The 24,446-nt window shown below is 41.5% G+C and overlaps 1 protein-coding gene across 2 annotated transcripts; it reads right to left on the reverse strand.

The window, feature by feature from the left end:
- Window positions 1-2,985: 2,985 nt before the first annotated feature.
- Window positions 2,986-22,243, reverse strand: cryz (crystallin, zeta (quinone reductase)). 2 transcript variants are annotated; one of them, XM_014412704.4, is made up of 8 exons: window positions 22,041-22,243; window positions 15,955-16,107; window positions 15,561-15,724; window positions 15,046-15,097; window positions 8,245-8,394; window positions 8,060-8,161; window positions 4,009-4,104; window positions 2,986-3,664 (listed from the first exon to the last, which is right to left on the reverse strand). In XM_014412704.4, the coding sequence occupies exons 1-8, from the start codon at window positions 22,146-22,148 to the stop codon at window positions 3,503-3,505; spliced, it is 987 nt and encodes a 328-aa protein (XP_014268190.2). In that variant the 5' UTR covers window positions 22,149-22,243; the 3' UTR covers window positions 2,986-3,502. The 2 variants fall into 2 exon arrangements, with proteins under 2 accessions (XP_014268190.2, XP_024661952.2); XM_024806184.2 differs by having other exon boundaries at window positions 3,982-4,104.
- Between the last annotated feature and the right edge of the window lie 2,203 nt (window positions 22,244-24,446).

The following is a 24,446-nucleotide window of genomic DNA, read 5'->3' on the forward strand; positions in this document are numbered from 1 at the left end:
AGCTGGCTGTTACCTGAGAGGAACAGATGTCATGTCTGACTTGGAAATAGAGCCTTAAACTTTGTCTTAGTTTTTTCGTTGTTTGTTTTGTTTATCTTAATTCTAAGTATAAGTATCACTGATGTCTAGAGTGACTGCAACTGAAAAGATGCATTGTTTTACATAATAATTACTATTTGCTTTCAAAGTGAGGATTTTCTATTGATGTTTAACCATTTTTTGTGTGTGGCCACTTATGGTCTTTATTTGTACTATATGCACCTTCTTCCTGTCATTCTGCATTTCTGTTGGTTGCCCAAATGAATGTCACAAATTTGACCATGGCAAGCATAAGTGCTCCATGATCAGCACACTTTCACAACGCAGGACTCAGCACATTGTAACTGCTACATCTGAATCAAAGCCAGTCTTGAGATTCTGGTTCTCTCTGCTATGTATATGCTACATTATACTGCATTTAAAGATGCTCTAATTTCCATTTAGGAACTAAAGACCAACTTAAAGCTGGAGGACATTCACTGATGTCAGGAAGTGATGCCAGTAAAAATACAGATTTTTTTTCTTTAAATGTCGCTAAGCAGCAAACAAAGTAGTTACCAGGAGGTAAAAATGGTGCATTTTTCAAAATGAGCAATCGGCTAATTAAATTGAGAAAACATGCTATTTTAAGAAAGAAAATAAGGTGATTTTGAATTTGATGGCAATGACATGTTTTAAAACAGTTTGGACAGGAAGAGTATGTAAACATCTGGGAGCTGAAGACACCAGCTGCTGGGAGAGGACTGTTGTCCCATTCTTGTTTGATATTGGATTCAAGTGCTGAGTCTGCCATTTAATATTTGCCATATTTTACATTCATGAGAAATAGAATGTTTTGAACTGGTGAAAGATCCAAACTGTAGGCAGACTAGTTCAGCACCGGATCCTCCTACTACAAAGCCGTGCTATTGGAATAGATGCAGCTGATCTCGTTTATTTACATTGTTACGTTTCGGTGTTGTCAGTGTTTTGTTTTTGCGTGACTGTCATGTATTTCCTGCTTTACTTTGAAAGTCTGTGTTATCTTAGTGTGTTCAATTTACGTTTCCTTGTCTCGTCAGGTCTAATTTGCCCCAGCTGTGTTTCCCTCCTGTGGTCCTTTCCCTTATTGCTCCTTCTATGTATTTAAGCCTTGTGTTTCAGTATGTCATGGTCGCGATCTCCCCCCGCGTTGTAAATAAATAGTTTGTTGTAAATAGTTGTGAATGGGTTTGTCAATACTTTCGTTATGGGATATTTTCGTTTCGGGATTTTGGTGGAGAGCCTTCGTGGTTTTATTTTCCTTATTTCTGTTTTTTCTACGTTGCACCCCGGTTGCCTAGGCCGGGGTGTAATAACATTAAAAAGATGTCATCTGCATGCATATGTTGGTGTTGGTCATAATTACAGGATGTCTGATCCTTAGCAGTCTGCAAAGACTCTGTGTGCCTTCCACAGCACTCTGGCATGCACACACATCTTAAGGTCATGAGAGAGGTCATACCTTCTCTTACTGATTTATACTATAGGAAACCTACTCTATATCTGTTTTAGTATAAGTCCCTTTTGTGTAGATGAACTGCTGGACTTCCAGGCAAACACACCTACACTATGCACAGACTGGTACTCTTTGTTTACATGTATGTAAACAAATGTAAGATGTAAGATGTCATATGGTAATGAACCTACGCATATTCATGTAACCTCAATAAAGTGCAGTGTTACGAGGGAGCAGACGAGAGCAACTGGGGTCAAGTGAAGGAACGGCGCTCGTCCAGTTCTCTCCCTCATGCACGAGTAACACAAAGAACTTTGGCAACTTGTGTCTTGCTTTGCTGTGTAGTAGAATTGTCTTGAACGTTCCAGCAAATAGGTTTATGCTAGACAAACCCATCAACATGCTTATACCTTCCAGCACTGATAGTGCCTTTCCAGATGAGCAAGCTGTCGGTTCTGTAGGCATTAGAGATTCAGGCTTTTGAACTGAGGGCTTAAAAAAGAAGTGTTTTCCACTTTGTCACAGGCTATCTTAAATCCAGAGAAGGCAGTGGCTTTTTTGGTGGATGGCTTCTTTTTGCACAACAGAGCTTTAATCTGCATTTGTGGAAGGCACGGTGAACTGTGTTCACAGACAATGATTTCAGGAAGTGTTCCTGAGGGTAGGACAGAATCATGCATGCTTTTCATGTAATTTTACCAAGGGGCCCAAACATTACAGATATACAATACTTATTTTTGGCCTTATCCCTTGCACACAGAGAGTTCTCCAGATTTTCTGTCTATCTTATGATGATGTTATGAACCGTAGATGACAAAACCTGCAATCTGGTAGAAGGTTCCGCATCTTCCGGGCAAGGACAGAGAGAATCAAGAGGAGCTTCTATCCCCAAGCCATCCGTGCCCTAAACACACACACCCGCCCTCTCACATCATCTATAATTGACTGAGACAGGACTCTTCCAGACACTAAACCAAGGCACAATGTACATTTCAATTCCTTTAATTTTAAATATGTTGATATTGTCTATCATGTAAAATAGTCAGATATCTATTCATATTAATGTACAGAATTCACCTGCTTGCTGCTACTACTGCACATTCACCCAGTGTATATACTATATGTGTGTGTATATATATATATATATATATATTTATATATAATGTTCTTCCTCTACACCCCCCCCCCCCCCCAATTTTTGCACATGTCGAGGAGCGTGTCAGGCTACATTTCACTGTGTGTTATACTTGTATAACTATGCATGTGACAAATATTAAAGAACCTTGAACCCATATTTTGACACAGTGTGTAGTGTGTTCTTAAAACAATGTGAGGAAACTGAACAAGTGAAGGACAAAAGAAAAGTGGGAGGCTTAAAAAAAAAAAAAACTATCTACAGCAGATGAGCAGTCATGTCCTTAAGTAAAAGGGTGAAAGACACCAGAATAGACGTGACACAGGACATGATATATGCATGGAGTCCTTCAGTTTATTCATCTACTGTTTAATGAAGCCTCATCACAAATGCTCTCAGGCGAAGGCTGGCTGTCAAGATGCCCTTCATAAGGAAGGGTAACAAGAAGAAAAGAGTGAGATATGCCAAATTACACAAGAACTAAACCTAAAATCAGTGACAACAGACCTTATGAAGAGATCTGCAAAAACACTCTGATCATTCTGGAAAAAAAAAACTATTAAATTCAGCTTTAGAAATACAAAAGTATATTAACACGAACTAAAGAAATAACTTCACTACAGTAAGGTTTCATCCAATTGGTAAATCGCACCATGATGGTACAGTAAAAACAAATCCAGCCTAAGGATTTTCTGCATTATTTTCTGTGATCTAGCAAACTGATTTTTGCCATAGAAGCAACAAACAACAACATTAACTGTTCCTGAAAATTTTTATTAAAGTATCACCCATTTAAAAACAGCCTGAACTGTAAAAACTGTAAAGGTGACCTGTGACCCATTACATGGTCGTCACATAGTCAGGACCATCTTCCCAGCAGCCCCGGGAGACTCAATGATATCATGGTGGGCCTGGGCAGCTTTTTCAAGCGGATACTGGGAACCGATGACCGGACGCAACCAACCAGCTTCCATCCCTGCATACAGTAGAGCTCCACACTCCTTCAACTCCTCCTGAGAGGAGCAGGGGGAGAAGAAAGATGTCCAAATCACCAAGTGGGGCACGGAATAAGAATTCTGTACATATTTATCATGTATCATGTATGGAGTCATAGCCAAAGGTTTTGGCAGTAGCATTACCAATGTGCATGATTTTGCTTACTTGGAAAACTAAATAAAATAAAAAATAATAACAATAATAGTACGGAACACTAACCTTAACAAACTAAACATTTTCAAATAATAACAATCAAACCTACTCTGGAAAATAGGCTTAACTGAATTAAAAACAAAATTTTAAAATGAAATTTAAAAAAAATTAGATTACTGACAAATTTTGTGATGCTGTTATTTTGTACCGGTGTTGCAAAGAAAAGGGCCACTCCCACTATGCTGCTCTCTTTAATCATGGTGTCTCTGGGATTGATCTCTATAGATCCTCTGGAGCCAACAACCTAAAGAAAAAGAGCAAAGTAGAGGTATGATTAATGAGTGTTTGTAAACTACTGTATATAACTATATATCAGAACATTTCTGGTAGATACAGGGAGTGCAGAATTATTAGGCAAATGAGTATTTTGTCCACATCATCCTCTTCATGCATGTTGTCTTACTCCAAGCTGTATAGGCTTGAAAGCCTACTACCAATTAAGCATATTAGGTGATGTGCATCTCTGTAATGAGAAGGGGTGTGGTCTAATGACATCAACACCCTATATCAGGTGTGCATAATTATTAGGCAACGTCCTTTCCTTTGGCAAAATGGGTCAAAAGAAGGACTTGGCAGGCTCAGAAAAGTCAAAAATAGGGAGATATCTTGCAGAGGGATGCAGCAGTCTCAAAATTGCAAAGCTTCTGAAGCGTGATCATCGAACAATCAAGCGTTTCATTCAAAATAGTCAACAGGGTCGCAAGAAGTGTGTGGAAAAACCAAGGCGCAAAATAACTGCCCATGAACTGAGAAAAGTCAAGCGTGCAGCCCCCAAGATGCCACTTGCCACCAGTTTGACCATATTTCAGAGCTGCAACATCACTGGAGTGCCCAAAAGCACAAGGTGTGCAATACTCAGAGACATGGCCAAGGTAAGAAATGTTAACTTGTTATTTTCTGTTTTATCGCGAGAGTACTGTTGCCCGCGAAGTGTTGTTGTTGTGGTCCGTATGAAAAATGGCGGAACGAATAAAGCGCTGTGAATGAGAGTACGACGTCGTGTCTTTTGAGTTAACATTGGTAGCAGAGGATGGTTTCCAATTACAAAGTACCACCAAAGTTTGATGAAGCCAGGCCATACGAATGCTGGAAGAATGAAGTCAATATCTGGAGACGAGTTACGGAGCTGGATAAAAAGAAACAGGCACTCGCGGTGGCGCTGGGGCTCGAGGGAAGAGCCAGAGAAACGGCCATGGAGATACCCGCGGAAGATTTGGACAAAGATGACGGTATGGAAATACTACTTGCAAAACTTGACGCGGTGTTTCAGAGAGAAGAGAAAGACCGCGCTTATGAAGCCTACTCGTGTTTTGACTCCATTGCAAAGAACCACAGCGTGTCCATGGCAGACTACATTAAAGACTTTGAACAGCGTTATAACCGGATGAAAAAGTACAACATGACGCTGCGCTAGCATTTAAGCTTCTAGATACAGCTTGTCTTGATGAGAAAAGTCGACAGCTTGCACTGACAGCGTGCACGGACTTAACGTTTGCGTCTATGAAGTCTGCACTGAAACGGATTTTCGGAGGGAAAGTAACCGGAGTTTTCAGCGGAATTCAACTGAACCAAGATGCAGTTTTCCTTACGGAACAAAAAGGTCCCAAATACAAACGAAACAACGGTACTTCGTCATGGAGTGGACAGCGACAACCACTACAAGGTACCAACCCAGTTGACAAGTTTGGCAAGCGAACAAGATGTGCTATTTGTCAGAGCACTTACCACTGGGCGAAAGACTGTCCTCATCGTAATGGTGACCAAGTAAAGCTAACTGAAGATGGGAAAGTGGAGGAGTGTAACATTACTTTGTACACTAAAGCCTCAATGACAGACTCTGAAATCTTCCTGACTGAGGCACTGGGGTCAGCCATTATTGATACTGCATGTACACGTACAGTTTGTGGTCAGAAGTGGCTAGATAGTTACATAGTACAGTAAAGACAAAGAAAGCTGCAGAGATCGTCAACTCCTTCATTCACACCTGGATAAGCATTCACGGTGCCCCCAGACGGCTCTACACAGACAACGGCGGAGAGTTCAACAACACAGACATTCGGGACATGGCTGAAAACTTCAACATTGAGGTAAAAACAACGGCGGGGTATAGTCCCTGGAGCAACGGACTACTGGAGAGACATAACATGACACTTACAGAAATCCTCCTGAAGGTAAAAAAGGAACGAGGATGTGACTGGCACACTGCGCTAGACTGGGCCCTTATGGCCAAAAACAGTATGCTTAATGTACATGGTTATAGTCCACATCAACTTGTGTTTGGCCAAAACCCCAACCTTCCTTCTGTGTTGATGGATAAGCCACCTGCCTTAGAGGGCACAACTGTAAGTGCAAGAGTAGCTGAACATATCTCAGGATTACATGCTTCCAGGAAAGCATTTACTGAGGCAGAGTGTTCAGAAAGGATCAGGAGAGCACTACGCAAACAACTTAGGCCTACAGATGACAAATATGAGGCAGGAGATAAAGTATACTACAAATGAGTCGACTGTACAGAGTGGAAGGGTCCAGGTGTAGTTATTGGGCAGGATGGAACTGTTGTATTTGTAAGACATGGGGGGACTCTTGTAAGAGTACACCAGTCAAGATTGACTAAAGTGGATTCACAGACTGGACATAAACAAATACCACACAGTACTACTGATGATGACAACAAAGACGCAGTTGAAAATGATGACACTGACACACCCGATGGTGAACAGAGTATTAGTGAGGAAGAAGACATCACTATTGACAGAGAAACCAACACTACAGAAAACATGTCTGTCACACACACTGCAAATGAGCCCTCTACACCCACTGATCATGTCTCTGCAAATGCAAAGTTAAGATCAGGACAGCTAATTGCTTTTACCAACAGAGACAACGGTGTTCAACACACAGCCAGAGTGCTAGGCAGAGCGGGAAAAGCAAAAGGGCAATACAAAAACTGGTACAATGTGCAATATCTTGAGCATGATGGTAGTGAAGGTGAAAAGAAAGCTGTAGACATGTCACTTGTTGATGGTCTTTGCACTGAAGCTGAAAACAGAGATGCAGATGTACTCATAACAAAAGATATTTCCTTTGATTCTGCTAAGCAGCAGGAGATTGAGAGCTGGCAAAGTAATGGTGTGTTTGATGAAGTGAAAGACCTGGGTCAAAAATGTGTGTCTACTAGATGGGTCTGTACACTCAAAGAAACTACTAATGGTGTTGTCCCAAAGGCTCGACTTGTGGCACGGGGGTTTGAAGAGGCAAATACTAAAGAACTACAGAAAGACTCTCCAACATGTGCGTCTGAGTCCCTCAGACTGGTGCTAGCTGTGATATGTCAAAACAAGTGGAGAGTAAATTCAATGGACATTAAATCTGCCTTCTTGCAGGGAATGGAACTGTCAAGAGACATCTATCTTCGTCCCCCACCTGAAGCTGGCAAGGACAATGTTCTATGGAAACTGAAAAAGTGTGTTTATGGACTTACAGATGCTTCACTTTATTGGTACAATAAGGTCAAAGACATTATGCTCAAAACTGGTGGTAAAATATCACAGGTTGATCCTGCAGTGTTCTATTGGCAGAATGAACAATCTGAGGTTACAGGAGTGCTTGCATGTCACGTTGATGATTTCCTTTGGGCTGGTTCAAGTCACTTTGCAACTCATATCATTCCTGTACTGAAATCTACCTTCCTTGTGGGCCGTGAAGAACATGACAGCTTTTCTTATGTTGGTATGGACATTTGTACAGTTAATGATGTAATAGAGGTGCATCAACAACTTTACATTGACAACCTACAACCGGTTCAGTTACAAGCAGCACGGGCTGTACAGAGGGAGGCTTCCTTAAGTGAAACAGAACGTGAGCAACTCAGGTCAAAAATAGGACAGATTTTGCTTTGTCTGTTATTTGCTTCTCACCTCTTGCTTTGTAGTTGATTGTTGCTAGAGGACATTTCAGCCTGGGGAACCCTCTGATGTATTTATCACACCCTGATATGTCAACAACAGCTGACTACTCCCTGTGTGGAGTGAAGTGAGTGTTTCCTTATAGCTGTCCTGTTTTTAATATTGTACTATAATTATTATTAGTCCACCACAGCTGGATTGTTAACAACACATTTCTGAGGAGTAGTAAACTGATAAACCAGTAAAAGATCCCACGACTATACTATAAAAAAAAAAGAAAAACTGTAGTCCTACCATCACTCGCCCTCCATAGGCCAGCATCTGGAGGTCCTTACTGAGGTTGACATTTGACAGCATCTCCACTATCACATCTACACCTCGGCCCTTTGTGGCTTCCTGGAATACATAAACACACAGAGCATTTTTCAGAAGGTCAGAACGAGTTTTTCCTGCCACTTGACTTCTATGTGAGTGAATACCGTGATTTTGTCTGTGTATTCTTCTTGTCTGTGATTAAAGGCCAGGTGAGCTCCATTGTTAAGGACCAACTTCATCCCCTCTGGTGTCCCTGCTGTCCCAAAAACCTGAAGACCCAGAGCACGGGACAACTGACAGGCTGCAATGCCCACCTATAGGATGAAGAAAGTATTTGATTGTAGCTAAATTTCATTTTAGCACACATTTCTAGTCACTTTTATTTAAAGCTGATGAGCCACGGTAGTACAAGTAATGCAAGAATATACACTGGCTTGCAAAAGTATTCGGCCCCCTTGAACTTTCCCACATTTTGTCACATTACAGCCACAAACATGAATCAATTTTATTGGAATTCCACGTGAAAGACCAACACAAAGTGGTGCACACGTGAGAAGTGGAACGAAAATCATACATGATTCCAAACATTTTTTACAAACAAATAACTGCAAAGTGGGGTGTGGGTAATTATTCAGCCCCCTGAGTCAATACTTTGTAGAACCACCTTTTGCTGCGATTCCAGCTGCCAGTCTTTTAGGGTCTGTCTCTACCAGCTTTGCACATCTACAGACTGAAATCTTTGCTCATTCTTCTTTGCTAAACAGCTCCAGCTCAGTCAGATTAGATGGACAGCGTTTGTGAACAGCAGTTTCAGATCTTGCCACAGATTCTGGATTGGATTTAGATCTGGACTTTGACTGGGCCGTTCTAACACATGGATATGTTTTGTTTTAAACCGTTCCATTGTTGCCCTGGCTTTATGTTTAGGGTCGTTGTCCTGCTGGAAGGTGACCCTCCGCCCCGGTCTCAAGTCTTTTGCAGACTCCAAGAGGTTTTCTTCCAAGGTTGCCCTGTATTTGGCTCCATCCATCTTCCCATCAACTCTGACCAGCTTCCTGTCCCTGCTGAAGAGAAGCAGCCCCAGAGCATGATGCTGCCACCACCATATTTGACAGTGGGGATGGTGTGTTCAGAGTGATGTGTTGTGTTAGTTTTCCGCCACACAGAGCGTTTTGCATTTTGGCCAAAAAGTTCCATTTTGGTCTCATCTGACCAGAGCAGCTTCTTCCACATGTTTGCTGTGTCCCCCACATGGCTTGTGGCAAACTGCAAACGGGACTTGTTATGGTTTTCTGTTAACAATGGCTTTCTTCTTGCCACTCTTCCATAAAGGCCAACTTTGTGCAGTGCACGACTAATAGTTGTCCTATGGACAGATTCCCCCACCTGAGCTGTAGATCTCTGCAGCTCGTCCAGAGTCCCCATGGGCCTCTCAGTGCTCTCCTTGTTCGGCCTGTGAGTTTAGGTGGCCTTGTCTTGGTAGGTTTACAGTTGTGCCATACTCCTTCCATTTCTGAATGATCGCTTGAACAGTGCTCCGTGGGATGTTCAAGGCTTGTGAAATCTTTTTGTAGCCTAAGCCTGCTTTAAATTTCTCAATAACTTTATCTCTGACCTGTCTGGTGTCTAAATCCAATCGAGAATCTGTGGCAAGATCTGAAACTGCTGTTCACAAACGCTGTCCATCTAATCTGACTGAGCTGGAGCTGTTTTGCAAAGAAGACTGAGCAAGGATTTCAGTCTCTAGATGTGCAAAGCTGGTAGAGACAAACCCTAAAAGACTGGCAGCTGGAATTGCAGCAAAAGGTGGTTCTACAAAGCATTGACTCAGGGGGCTGAATAATTACGCACACCCCACTTTTCAGTTATTTATTTGTAAAAAATGTTTGGAATCATGTATGATTTTCATTCCACTTCTCATGTGTTGTGTTGGTCTTTCACGTGGAATTCCAATAAAATTGATTCATGTTTGTGGCTGTAATGTGACAAAATGTGGAAAAGTTCAAGGGGCCGAATACTTTTGCAAGCCACTGTATTTATGTAACAGTAAAAAAGTCAAAAAGCCCCACATTTACAGTGGGGCAAAAAAGTATTTAGTCAGCCACCGATTGTGCAAGTTCCCCCACTTAAAATGATGACAGAGGTCAGTAATTTGCACCAGAGGTACACTTCAACTGTGAGAGACAGAATGTGAAAAAAAAATCCATGAATTCACATGGTAGGATTTGTAAAGAATTTATTCGGAAATCAGGGTGGAAAATAAGTATTTGGTCACCTCAAACAAGGAAAATCTCTGGCTCTCACAGACCTGTAACGTCTTCTGTAAGAAGCTTTTCTGTCCCCCACTCGTTACCTGTATGAATGGCACCTGTTTGAACTCATCATCTGTATAAAAGACACCTGTCCACAGCCTCAAACAGTCAGACTCCAAACTCCGCCATGGCCAAGACCAAAGAGCTTTCGAAGGACACCAGGAAAAGTATTGTAGACCTGCACCAGACTGGGAAGAGTGAATCTACAATAGGCAAGCAGCTTGGTGTGAAAAAATCAACTGTGGGAGCAATCATCAGAAAATGGAAGACATACAAGACCACTGATAATCTCCCTCGATCTGGGGCTCCACGCAAGATCTCATCCCGTGGGGTCAAAATGATCATGAGAACGGTGAGCAAAGATCCCAGAACCACACGGGGGCACCTGGTGAATGACCTGCAGAGAGCTGGGACCAAAGTAACAAAGGTCACCATCAGTAACACACTACAACGGCAGGGAATCAAATCCCGCAGTGCCAGACGTGTTCCGCTGCTGAAGCCAGTGCATGTCCAGGCCCGTCTGAAGTTTGCCAGAGAGCACATGGATGATACAGCAGAGGATTGGGAGAATGTCATGTGGTCAGATGAGACCAAAGTAGAACTTTTTGGTATAAACTCAACTCGTCGTGTTTGGAGGGAGAAGAATACTGAGTTGCATCCCAAGAACACCATACCTACTGTGAAGCATGGGGGTGGAAACATCATGCTATGGGGTTGTTTTTCTGCCAAGGGGACAGGACGACTGATCCGTGTTAAGGACAGAATGAATGGGGCCATGTATCGTGAGATTTTGAGCCAAAACCTCCTTCCATCAGTGAGAACTTTGAAGATGAAACGAGGCTGGGTCTTCCAACATGACAATGATCCAAAACACACCGCCCGGGCAACAAAGGAGTGGCTCCGTAAGAAGCATTTGAAAGTCCTGGAGTGGCCTAGCCAGTCTCCAGACCTCAACCCCATAGAAAATCTGTGGCGGGAGTTGAAAGTCCGTGTTGCTCGGCGACAGCCCCAAAACATCACTGCTCTCGAGAAGATCTGCATGGAGGAATGGGCCAAAATACCAGCTACTGTGTGTGCAAACCTGGTAAAGACCTATAGTAAACGTTTGACCTCTGTTATTGCCAACAAAGGTTATGTTACAAAGTATTGAGTTGTATTTTTGTTATTGACCAAATACTTATTTTCCACCCTGATTTACGAATAAATTCTTTACAAATCCTACCATGTGGATTCATGGATTTTTTTTTTTCACATTCTGTCTCTCACAGTTGAAGTGTACCTCTGGTGCAAATTACTGACCTCTGTCATCATTTTAGGTGGGGGAACTTGCACAATCGGTGGCCGACTAAATACTTTTTTGCCCCACTGTATTTATTTACTCCATTTCTGTTTATATTATTTGATTAAAGACAATTTGTTCTAGAAAACTGCATCTCTTTAGTTCATAAACTAACACAATCTTGTATTAAAAACAAGTGTAAAAAACCGGGGGAAAAGTTACCCTGGTTAGTTGTTTTCATGTTAGTTATACAGCAGTGACATACACAATCAGGCCAGAAAAGGTCAAACAACATAATTTTACCATAAGAGTAAGTACATTAAATCAAGATACTATATATAAGGTACTGAATTTATGTATTTTACCTTATCCTTAGGTTTTAGATGTCAAGATTATTAGACAGGAGGTTTACTAATATGGTCTTAAATCTTTTACACATCAGATACTGCAGTGGTTTGAATCATATCTATATAATAGACTCCGATTTGTTTATATAAATGGAGAATCCTTTTCCCACAATAAAGTTAATTATGGAGTTCCACAAGGTTCTGTGATAGGACCAGTTCTGTTTAGATTATACAGTGGGATGCAAAAGTTTGAGCAACCTTGTTAATAGTCATTATTTTGCTATATAAATCGTTGGTTGTTACAATAAAAAATGTGAGTTAAATATATCATATAGGAGACACACACAATGATACTCGAGAAGTGAAACTAAGTTTATTGGATTTACAGAAAGTGTGCAATAATTGTTTAAACACAATCAGGCAGGCGCATAATTTGGGTCACTGTTGTCATTTTATTGATTCCAAAACATTTAGAACTAATTATTGGAACTCACATTGGCTTGGTAAGCTCAGTGACCCCTGACCTACATACACAAGTGAATCCAATAATGAGTAAGAGTATTTAAAGGGGTCACTTGTAAGTTTCCCTCCTCTTTTAATTTTCTCTGAAGAGTAGCAACATGGGGGTCTCAAAACAACTCTCAAATGGCCCGAAGACAAAGATTGTTCACCATCATGGTTTAGAGGAAGGATACAGAAAGCTGTCTCAGAAATTTAAGCTATCTGTTTCCACAGGTAGGAACATATTGAGAAAATGATAGACCACAGGCTCAGTTCAAGTTAAGGCTCAAAGTGGCAGACCAAGAAAAATCTCGGATGGACAGAAGCGACGAATGGTGAGAACAGTCAGAGTCAACCCACAGACCAGCACCAAAGACCTACAACATCATCTTGCAGCAGATGGAGTCACTGTGCATCGTTCAACCATTCGGTGCACTTTACACAAGGAGATGCTGTATATGAGAGTGATGCAGAGGAAGCCTTTTCTCCGCCCACAGTACAAACAGAGACGCTTGAGGTTTGCTAAAGCACATTTGGACAAGCCAGCTTCATTCGGAATAAGATGCTGTGGACTGATGAAACTAAAGTTGAGTTATTTGGGCATAACAAGAGGCGTTATGCATGGAGGAAAAAGAACACAGCATTCCAAGAAAAACACCTGCTACCTACAGTAAAATATGGTGGTGGTTTCATCATGCCGTGGGGCTGTGTGGCCAGTGCAGGGACTGGGAATCTTGTCAAAGTTGAGGGACACATGGATTCCACTCAGTATCAGCAGATTCTGTGACAAAGCTGAAACTGTGCCGGGGCTGGATCTTTCAACAAGACAACGACCCGAAACACTGCTCAAAATCCACTAAGGCATTCATGCAGAGGAACAAGTACAACGTTGTGGAATGGCCATCTCAGCCCAGACCTGAATATTATTGAAAATCTGTGGTGTGAGTTAAAGAGCTGTCCATGCTCGGAAGCCATCAAACCTGAATGAACTAGAGATGTTTTGTAAAGAGGAATGGTCCAAAATACCTTCAACCACAATCCAGACTCTCATTGGAACCTACAAGAAGCATTTCGAGGCTGTAATTTCTGCAAAAGGCAGATCTACTAAATATTGATTTCATTTCTTTTTTTGTGGACCCCAAATTAATGCACCTGCCTGATTTTGTTTAAACAATTATTGCACACTTTCTGTAAATCCAATAAACTTCGTTTCACTTCTGAAATATCACTGAGTGTGTCTCCTATATGATATATTTAACTGAAATTTTTTTTATCGTAACAACCAACGATTTATACAGGAAAATAATGACTATTAACAAGGTTGCCCAAACTTTTGCATCCTACTGTACATGCTTCCTTCAGGCAGTATGATTTGAAGGTATAGCACACATCTTACAAATATGCTCAATGACACCAGGGTCGAGTAAAATGCCAGAAATGTTCCACATCATGAAAATATTACCAACAGTTTTATTAAATATTTTATCTCAAGAAAAGAAAATCTATCCATAACTATTAGCCCTCTTCAGTGTGTCACTTATAAACAAAAGCCATTTTTTAAAACTCTTTCTTTTTACACCAAGAGATAAAAACAGAAGTCAAGCTCCCTTACATTAGGTGTGAATGATATTTGTAATCAAATTAAATTAAAGAAAAGGGAGCAATATGTGTGTGTAAATGGTAAAAATCTCAAAGTATAACTATCAAATATGGGGTCCCACAGGGATCAGTATCAGGACTACTTTTCTTCCTTCTACACATTTTGCTCATTCCTTTAGTATTTTGTGTGCAATATTGTAATATTTTTCATAATGCATAATGAAGTATTTAGACTCGAGGACAAACTTTGTAATACAGTGGAACCCCGACTTACGAATACCCTGTTAAACGAAAAATTCAAGTTACGAAGGCACTGAACGCCAATATTTCTGCCCGTGTTACGGCAAAATGCCCATTTTACGAAATCCGCTGGCTCTGATTGGCCGAGCCCAGAATGCCCAGAATGCCTTCCGAATCATGTGACAACCCCTTGGCTTTCGTAATTGCGCTTCGCTGTTCCACTTGAACGACGTATTGTTGTTCTAGTTAGCAATTAGTCTATAGTCTATCGTTCAGCATCGCCTCACTCAAAAGGCGCGATGGGTGCTTCGACTTACGAAAATCTTCGACTTACGAAAGACCCTCGGGAACAAATGAATTTCGTAAGTCGGGGTTCCACTGTATTCTCCATCATACTCTCCCTTAACCCACTCACACACATAACACTTCAACTTTTGAAGGGAAAGAAAGGCAAAACAAGTTTTAGCGTGACCTACAGATCAGGAAAGCACTGCAAGTGTTCAAAATCTTTTTCGGGCTTTAAAAACAGATTAATACAACAGCTGCTCCTAAAATATGTTTAGATGTATCGGATTGGTGTCACTATACTTTGGCATCCTTGCAGGATATTTTAGGGATCTAGGGCAGCCTAATGATGACTTGTTAGAAATTGGAGCTATATCTCCTAGAGCTGAAGAAGAGTCTCACCCCTCCACTGGCTCCATGGATAAGAACGGTCTCTCCAGCCTTGGCGTGCGCTCTGCACAACACAAAAAACCCACAGAGAAGGTGAAAGTTAACAGTATGGTGCTGCATTACTAATTAACCACCCCCTCTATTAAAAACATTGATCTTTCCTTTGTAACATGATGTATGTTCAGAGTTGGGATATGCATATATCTGGACTTGTCAGCGTGGAAGGAAGAAGATCAAGGTTTTGACCACCAGAGGGCAGTATAAGTACCACGCAGCTGTGTAGACTTGGTCATATGCAGGAAGAGATACATGTATTTCTTGTTGTTATAATATATTTTAGCTGACATTATTTTTTCAGCACTTTCTATTGTCATATAAGCCCACTAAAAGATTTTTACTGGACCTTGTAATTTGAATTAGAAATATTAAATTGAATATTATATTGAATTTCATTGCTTTGCTCTTTAAGATCTGCAGATGGTGGAATCCTGCTACAGCTCACCCTGATTAGAACAGGTGTGTCTTACTTGTGGATCAGAGCTCTGTAGGCGGTGAAGTACGGGATCCCGATGGCTGCTCCCTGTGTGAAGTCTAAAGCATCAGGCAGCTTGTAAACAGAGTCGCCAGCTGCTACAGTGTACTCTGCATAGCCTCCAGTCTCTGTAGCTGTGGTGAACACACGATCCCCTGCCTGGAAAACACACACACATGTTCACACACTGTGCACACCTCCTGTATCTCCTTATTTAAGAGTTCCTTCTCACATTGTCTCTGTGTATTTTCTACAGGATGAACTTGAACTTGGATTTACACAAGTTTTAAGTGATGCTAAGCAGAAGATGGAGGACTGATCCCACATGATTATATAACTGAACTGACATGTAGCTGCTATCACATCCATACAGTCGTCTGTACTCTAACCTTCACTGCAGTCACTCCTTCTCCAACTGATTCCACCACTCCTGCTACATCAGAGCCAGGTGTGTAAGGCAGGGTGGGTTTCCTTGCATACGTCCCAGCTCGGATGTAAGTTTCCACAGGGTTCACTCCACAGGCATGGACACGGATCAACACCTATATGAGAGAGAGAGAGACTTCAGATGGACTATGCCATGTGGGCTGAGAGATTAGGAGATTTTAAACACTATTACTCAAATATTTCATTTAAATCACTTGAACTTGAATAATAATCACAGGTTAAAAACACTGGCTGTTTCGGGGTGGCTGTAGCTCAAGCGGTAGAGCAGGTCATCTACTGATCGGAAGGTTGATGGTTCAATTCCTGGTTTCCCTAGTCTGCATGCCAAATATCCTTGGGCAAGATACTAACCCCAAATTGCATCCGTATGAGTGTATGTGTGAATGTTAGTTAGAAAGCATTCATACAAGCACAAAAAAATGTGCTTGGGTGAATGCACAAGTTGTGTAGAGTGCTCAGAAAAGCGCTATATAAGAACCAATCCATTTTCCATTTAAACAACAAAAGTTTGTCCACCTCGGGCCATTAATTCTAATCTTAGCTACTTCAATCTTTAAAATTTCTAAATGTTTCAATTTGACCGTCATTTCAAGCTTAAGAAACAGCTGCTTGACTACAAAACTTCAACTACTGGATACATTTCTCAGATTTTACCCTTGATTTATTTGCTATTGACTATAACAAAATCAGATTTCTGACTTTAAAACATGTTCACAGCTTTTTTATTTCAAGTAAAAAAATGTAATTGCAATGACACTTGATGCATGTTCTGATGCAAGTGGGGGTTTACCCTTTTGCCACTTTGATAGTACTGTACAGACATTTAAATGGTAAATGGCCTGCATTTGTATAGCGCTTTTCTAGTCCATAGGACCCCAAAGCGCTTTACACTACATTCAGTCATCCACCCATTCACACACACATTCACACACTGGCGATAGCAAGCTACATTGTAGCCACAGCTGCCCTGGGGCGCACTGACAATTTAACACTCATTCAGTGCCAATTTATTCCTGTGTGATTCAGTACATTTCTTTGAGAACTGGATAACCAGTGCAGAAGTCTATCCAGGATCTGTCATCAGAACAAGTGTTACTTGTACTACTGTTTGCTAATAATTAAATTAGATTTGACTTCTACATTCACATGTAGAATTCATTAACATCATTCAGAAAAAGGCAAGTATATTTGTTTTGTCAACAGTCAATTTAAAAAATGACTTTATGGGCTTTATTAACTGAAAGGAAGCAGGAGATGAATTTGCACTTGTTTTGTAGCAGTGCTGTCAGGTCATTGTTGGTACACGTTCCTTTTCCACCCTTCCCTAATGGTCATACCTTTCTGTTCTATTATGCTTGCAGCTAGTGCTCTGCGACACTGCAGAATCTGGTATTAATCTGATGCCAAGTATCAGTGCCACTTTACAAATACTTATACTTTTTACTGAAAAAAGGATGTAGTGGAGAGCAGGGTATCATGAGTTTTGAGACAAAGTGTCTCAGTTTTAGTTTTTCATGTGTTTTGAAACTTTGTTTTTGAAGACCTGGAATGTAAATGTAATGGTGTCTAAAACACTTGGGTGAACCTGTTATTTAAATGTGCTGTAGGATATAAATTAGGGATGCACCGATACCGATACCAGTATCGGCCTCGATACCACATTTTCTAAAGTACTCGTACTCGTTAAAAGTCCCCCGATACCGAGGACCGATACCACGGTCTGAGACCTGTCTATGTTTGAGCGGCATGTAAGGGGTTAATCACAGGCGCCGAGTGCCCGCCCCCAGGCCCCGAGTGCCCACCCCGGCTGCAGCTCAGAGCGGGGAGAAAGCGAGGCGAGACATATCAGCTGAGTGGAGCTATTTCAAAGTGAACGAAGATGCGAAAACAAAGGTGGACTGCAAATTGTGCTCAGCGAAATTGTCCAGAGGAGGCTCTAAAGGTAGCGCATTTAACACAAGCAATTTAATCAAGCACCTAAAATCCCAACACAACAACGAGTACAAAGAGTTTAACTAAAAAAGTGAGCAGCTACGACGCACTAGCCTCTGATGTCATCCCAGCTGTGACTGTGCTAGTGAAACTTCTAAACAGAGAAACAGACGAACAAATGTAAAATTAAATTTTGTTTTTTTATAATTATTTATTCTTTAATATGTTACATACAACATGCTTTTCATTTTAAATAAATGTTCTTAATTCCAAACTAGTCCCTTGTTTATTTTTTGTTAAATTATAGGACTAAAGCTGTTACCTGCAAATTTAAATCATGTTTTTATTAAGTACTCTGTATCGGTGAGTACTGAAATGCAAGTACTCGTACTCGGTATCGGTGCATCCCTAGTATAAATAAAATACACGTGACAGTCAACTAGGGCTGCCACAAACGATTATTTTGATAGTCGACTAGTCACCGATTATTTATGCGATTAGTCGACTAATCAGATCATCATCCACTGGACGTAAAACTACAGCTTATTGCACCAGCAGCATCTGCTCTTATATAACTATCATTAGCTTACAGCTTTAAGCTTTTAAGGTGCTAACTAAAAATAAAGACAAGATGATAGTTTATTCAATTTTAATGAAATTTGCAGATTGTTTCGGTAAAGTTTAATAAACTCCTTGCTATCTAAAATATAACAGGACACCGGAGTATATTCTCCAGCATCTCACACTTCTGATAATCAGCTGTCTGCTTGACGTTTATTCAGCTGTGTAAAAACTATAACTTTAATCTCAGCCAAACCGATTTACTCAGGAACAAATAAAATACAAAAAAAAAAAAAAAAAAAAAAAAGCCAAACAACAACATTTTTAAGTTATCTAAGTGACTCATATATATTTAACCTGAGTCGCGAAAGACGGCGGTGGGTTTGAAAACAATTTGCCAGGAGTCCGGTGTTCTCACGGCGCTAGTGAGCCTAGCCCCCGGCTAGCTATCGAGCTAGTGGGTAACAGATGTCTCCGAAAACGTCGGAGCGCTTTTGAAAATATGTGGTGTCCTGATAAACTGAGCAGATATTTGAGGTTTACACAGCTACATTCTCGCCTGAAAATATGTTAAACGTTTATTTTGTGACCCAGAAAGAATAATAAGAGTAATATTAAAACTAACTAGCTACCGCCATTGTTGGAAACTAAGCTGGGCCGCGCTATGAATTCTGGGACACAGCTGCTTCTTCTTCTTCGGGGTTTAACGGCAGCTGGCATCCTTGTACATGCTGTGCTGCCATCTTCTGTTTCAGTCCGTTATTACACTCTTAAATCCTGCTATTATTCCTGCGTCTTTTGCGATCTTACAAAGCTTCAAACAACACGTCGACTATTAAATCAGTCGTCGACGATTTTGATAGTCGACGTAATCGTGACTAGTCGACAAATCGTGGCAGCCCTACAGTCAACACAAAAAGGTTCAAACATTTTCATGTCTTTCAAGTTAGGAGGCATATTTTTCATTAATATTTAACACAATTCAGTGGGCTACATACTACAATGTATCAATCAGATACCAATACCAGCGTTGGTATCAATACTATGGATATCTGGCTCGATCCACCATTTCCAGTTGTAGCACGGATATTGTTCACATGTGGTTACTTGGCTATGATTAAAGAGGCAGCTTTACATCTCAATGTTAGTGTAGTATTCTTAATATCTGACTTCCACAAATATTCAGTTCAATTCAATTTTATTTGTGCAGCACCAAATCACAACAACAGTCGTCTCAAGGTGCTTTATATTGTAAGGTAGACCCTACATACATACAGAGAAAAACCCAACAATCATATGACCCCCTATGAGCAAGGTGACAGTGGGAAGGAAAAACTCCCTTTTAACAGGAAAAAACCTCCAACAGAACCAGGCTCAAGGAGGGGCGGGGCCATCTGCTGTGATCGGTTGGGGTGAGAGAAGGAAGACAGGATGAAGACATGCTGTGGAACAGCCAAAGATTAATAACAAGTATGATTCAGTGCAAAGAGGTCTATGAACACAATGGCTGTATCCCAATTCAGGGTCTGAAGCCTTAAAGGCCGCATTTTAAGGCCGATTGCGTCACAGCGACGCGACGAAGGCTGTCCCAATTCAAAGGCTGCTCGAAATGCGGCCCTCAAATGCGTCCTTCATTTTCCTGAATTTTAAGGATGTGGCGGTGTAGACTTCGTGGCCCAACATATCCCAGAATGCATAGCGCAGTGGTGGGTGTGGATAATTTTGCCGGAAAAAAACGGCGGATGAGGGGCGCCCGAAGAGTAAACTTTAAGTAAGTACTGAATATTATGTCACTTATTTATGTGCGAATGTTTAATAATGAAGAACATTAAAACATTACTGTTGGCAACATGTCGGCGAAGTTATGTGACATTAGTGACGTTTGTACTAACTTGGTTTTAAAGCCTTTACTTTAAAATATACACCGTTCAATAGCTGACCTTAATCTTACAGAGAATGATCAAAGCTCATGTAGAAAGAAACAAACAAAAGATTTTCTCCTTCATTTCTGTCAAACAAAGCTGTATGAAACGTTTCCAGCTGTTAGTATCATGGTTGCTAGGCAACCTGGGCAGCGCGACGGAGGCTAGACCGTCCCATTTTACGAGCCTCGCACTTCTGGCCTTAGCGGTCTTTGAGTACGCGGCCCTTGTGGATCGTTAAGGCTGCGTACTTTAAGGCTGCAGACCCTGAATTGGGATACAGCCATAGTGAGTGAGAAAGGTGACTGAAGAAGAAATACTCAGTGCATCATGGGAATCCCCCAGCAGCCTACACCTATTGCAGCATAACTAAGGGAGGATCCAGGGTCACCTGGTCCAGCCCTAACTATATGCTTTAGCAAAAAGGAAAATTTGAAGCCTAATCTTAAAAGTAGAGATAGTGTCTGTCTCCTGAATCCAAACTGGAAGCTGGAAGTCATTAAGATAAGATGGGGCCTGATTATTTAAGACCTTGTATGTGAGGAGCAGGATTGTTAAATTCAATTCTGGATTTAACAGGGAGCCAATGAAAGGAAGCCAACACAGGAGAAATATGCTCTCTCTTTCTAGTCCCTGTCAGGACTCTTGCTGCAGCATTTTGGATTAAATGAAGGCTTTTCAGGGAGTTTTTAGGACTTCCTGATAATAATGAATGACTACTACTACTTTTAGAGCTATTGCGCAGTGTTACTGGAGGCCAAGGTAATGCCATCCAGAGTAAGAATCTGGTTAGATACCATATTTCTAAGATTTTCAGGGCCGAGTACAATAACCTCAGTTTTATCTGAATTAAGAAGCAGAAAGTTAGAGGTCATCCAGGTCTTTATGCCTTTAAGACATTCCTGCAGTTTAACTAATTGGTGTGTGTTATCTGGCTTCATGAACACATAAATTTGTGAAGCCAGATAAAACACAAGTTTGGTGTCTTCTGCTTAGCAGTAGCAGGGCTTTCTTACAAAGCAGCAAACTATTTCTCCAGGCTAAATGATGATCTTCTAAATGTGTGATACACCACTTCCTCTCCAGCTTATGAGTTATTTGCTTTAGGCTACGTGTTTGAGAATTATACCAGGGAGTCAAGTACTTCTGATTTGAGGCCTACAGGAGCTACAGTATCCAGAGTCACTCATAGTGAGGTTAAATTATTAACAAGATAATCAACCTCTGTTGGAGTAGCGTTCAGGTAGCGGCTCTGCTGTGTGTTGGTACAGGGCATTGAAGACGGTCAGTGGGTGGATTATATTCTTAAACTTAGTTGCAGCACATTCAGAAAGACGTCCACTGTGATGAAATCTACTCCCCACTGCTCTGTAATCAATTGCTGTAAATTTAAATGTTATCAGGAAATGATCAGACAATCAAGAAGTAATGCAGAAGGCCAAGCACCAAAATCAAACACACCGTAATGCAGGTTTATGATTTCATGAAACTCTATACGCAGATCATAAGCATTAGCAGTGAGTGTGTTTCAAACATCACGCATGATTTTACTGTGACGTGCAGCTGCTGCTGTGTGCCCTTTGCACGGAGTAGTCCAGCTGCGTGGGTCTCACCTGTGTGCGCCCGGGCTGAGGGACAGTCACGTCAGAGCGCAGTCTGAGGACTGACGGAGCTCCGAACTCACTCACTCTAATGGCTCTCATCAACCTGCTGCCTGACATGCCCGCACATGCGCTCAGATAAATCAACCTTGAAACTCGGACGTCGTACTCTTCAGGACTTCCACACTGCGTCAAATTGCGCTGCTTCTTCTACGTTTTGGGGCATTTGTTGAAGGTTTTCTGTATTGTCGCCCTCTCCTGTGCGGCTGGGGAAGTGCTCCGTCGACTACATCTGCAGTCCAGGCCAACACTGAGCGCACACGGCTTTTACTTTGTAATTCTGTGGGATACTCCAGCACAGCTGCACAAGTATTATGTGTTACATTTAGCAGTACTTTTTTTTTTAAATACCACACAATATTTACACATCACACTGGAATTATTATGCAAAGTCTGTCTGATACTCGACACTGATCACAGTTGTTAGCTGGATCCCTTTCCACTAATTTCAGTGCACGTCAGCACAGTAAGTCCAGTTCTTAATGTGGCATTCATCTGTGTTGTATGTGTGTCAGGAAAATTTACTCTGCTCATTTTCAAATCTGAAATTTTCGGATTTGAAACTGTAAAAGTGGAGCACTGTCAGAGGAACATACTGGGCGGTTGCCCAGGGCCGCATCGTGGTGGGGGCGGCATCACGGGCAACAAAAAAAAGTTGCTCGTACTCATGCTGCCCCGACGTCAGCCAGCGCATTTTGGCGATGACTATGGGCACCGATCGGTTTTCCATCGCCCGTTTGCTGGGAGTAAGGGCGCCCTCCGTTTGCGAGGTGCGGAGGAGAGGGCGGGGCGGCGGGGGATTCTCTGGCTGGCTGGAGCAGCATCTAATAACCAACTCACAAAATAAAACAAAATATAAACAAACCAACAAACACGAAAACACCAGACATGATACAGACTTATAATTTGCACCGATGTTTTTTCGAAATTCTATACGTGAAAAGTGAGCGCGAGAGCCCTCGGTGCGCCTGCTCGCTGCTGAAGTCAAAATAAACTTTATTGTCATCTCCGCTACATACAGTCCAGTATATAGAGAGACGAGACGACGAGGCTCCAGTTACAGCAGTGCAAGTAAACAAACATTATATATAAGAAGAGTAAGAAAATAAATATACAATTTAGGACCGGGGTAAAGGGATCAATAACAATTTAACATTTATAATTTACTGTTTGATGATTTAAAGTCTCACTCAACTTGTTGAAAGGGGAAGGGGGCGGCTGCTTCCAAATAGAGCACATTTCATTCATAATGTTGTAAATCCAAGCCCATTATGTATTCATGATTTGAATCCTGGGCTGTGCGAAATCCCAGAAATAAACCCTAGACAAAGCGAATCTGTGAACTAAGGTGTAGGTCTGTTAGGTTATGTTGTGGTGATCCTCGTGTTGGGGGATGGGTGTTCTACAGTGCAAAATTAAAACCAATGGAAGGTGGACAAGAAAAGGTCAAAGCCATCAGGTGCTCAGCCAGAGGGGGTGTTCGCCCAGGGCACCAAACAGGCTAGGACCACCATTGGCTACTTGGATTAGGGGAGTATTAGTTGGCCTCTCTCAGCCTTTAGGCCATTCGGGCTTATTTGAATGTTGTTTGCTTTACACAGCACAGGAACACACACTACGCATTACCACTGAACTGACAACATATTTGACTTTTGTTGGGCTTTTTTTGTTGTTGTTTTATTTTTATTTTTTTTTATAAATTAGCTTTTTGTGCAACTAATGTGTGATGTCCATCTTTTGTGGTGTCCTTGTCACGGTTCTGGGTCAGTTTGACCCAGTATTTTGAGTTGTCATGTTTTTGCAGGTTTAGTTTAGTTCCATGTGTCATTCTCTCTATGTCGAGTCTGCGTCTTAGTGTGATGGTTTCTTGTTCCTGTTTTATTGTGAAGGTCTGCGTCTCATGTGAGTGTGTTCAGTTTTACCTCTGTCTCGTCTTGTTGATTATTCCCAGCTGTGTCCACCACCTGTGTGTAATTCCCCTGTGTATCCACCATGTCTCACCCGTGTGTTCTCCCTGCTGTCCATCGTCATTCTCCTCTGCTTGTTCTCATTCTTGTCCAGGTTTGTGCTTGGTAGTTTAGTTGTTTCCAGTCTAGTTTAGTTCGTGCTCTATTTGCTGTTTGTCTATATTTATTTTGTATTTAATAAACCACCCTCACCCCTTTACAAGTGCCTGCTTTTGGATCCTCCTTTATTTCCCACACGGCTCATCGCACTCGCCGTGACAGTCCTTGTGTGGTGTCCATCATTTTGGCTGATCAAAAATCTTCATAGTGTCACTACAGGCCAAGGTAATGCCGTCCATGGTAAGTATCTGGTTAGATGCCATGTTTTTAAGAATTTTAGGGTTAGTTTTGT

This window comes from Maylandia zebra, linkage group LG18 (genome assembly GCF_041146795.1).
Source record: "Maylandia zebra isolate NMK-2024a linkage group LG18, Mzebra_GT3a, whole genome shotgun sequence".
In the NCBI taxonomy this organism is placed as follows: domain Eukaryota; kingdom Metazoa; phylum Chordata; class Actinopteri; order Cichliformes; family Cichlidae; genus Maylandia; species Maylandia zebra.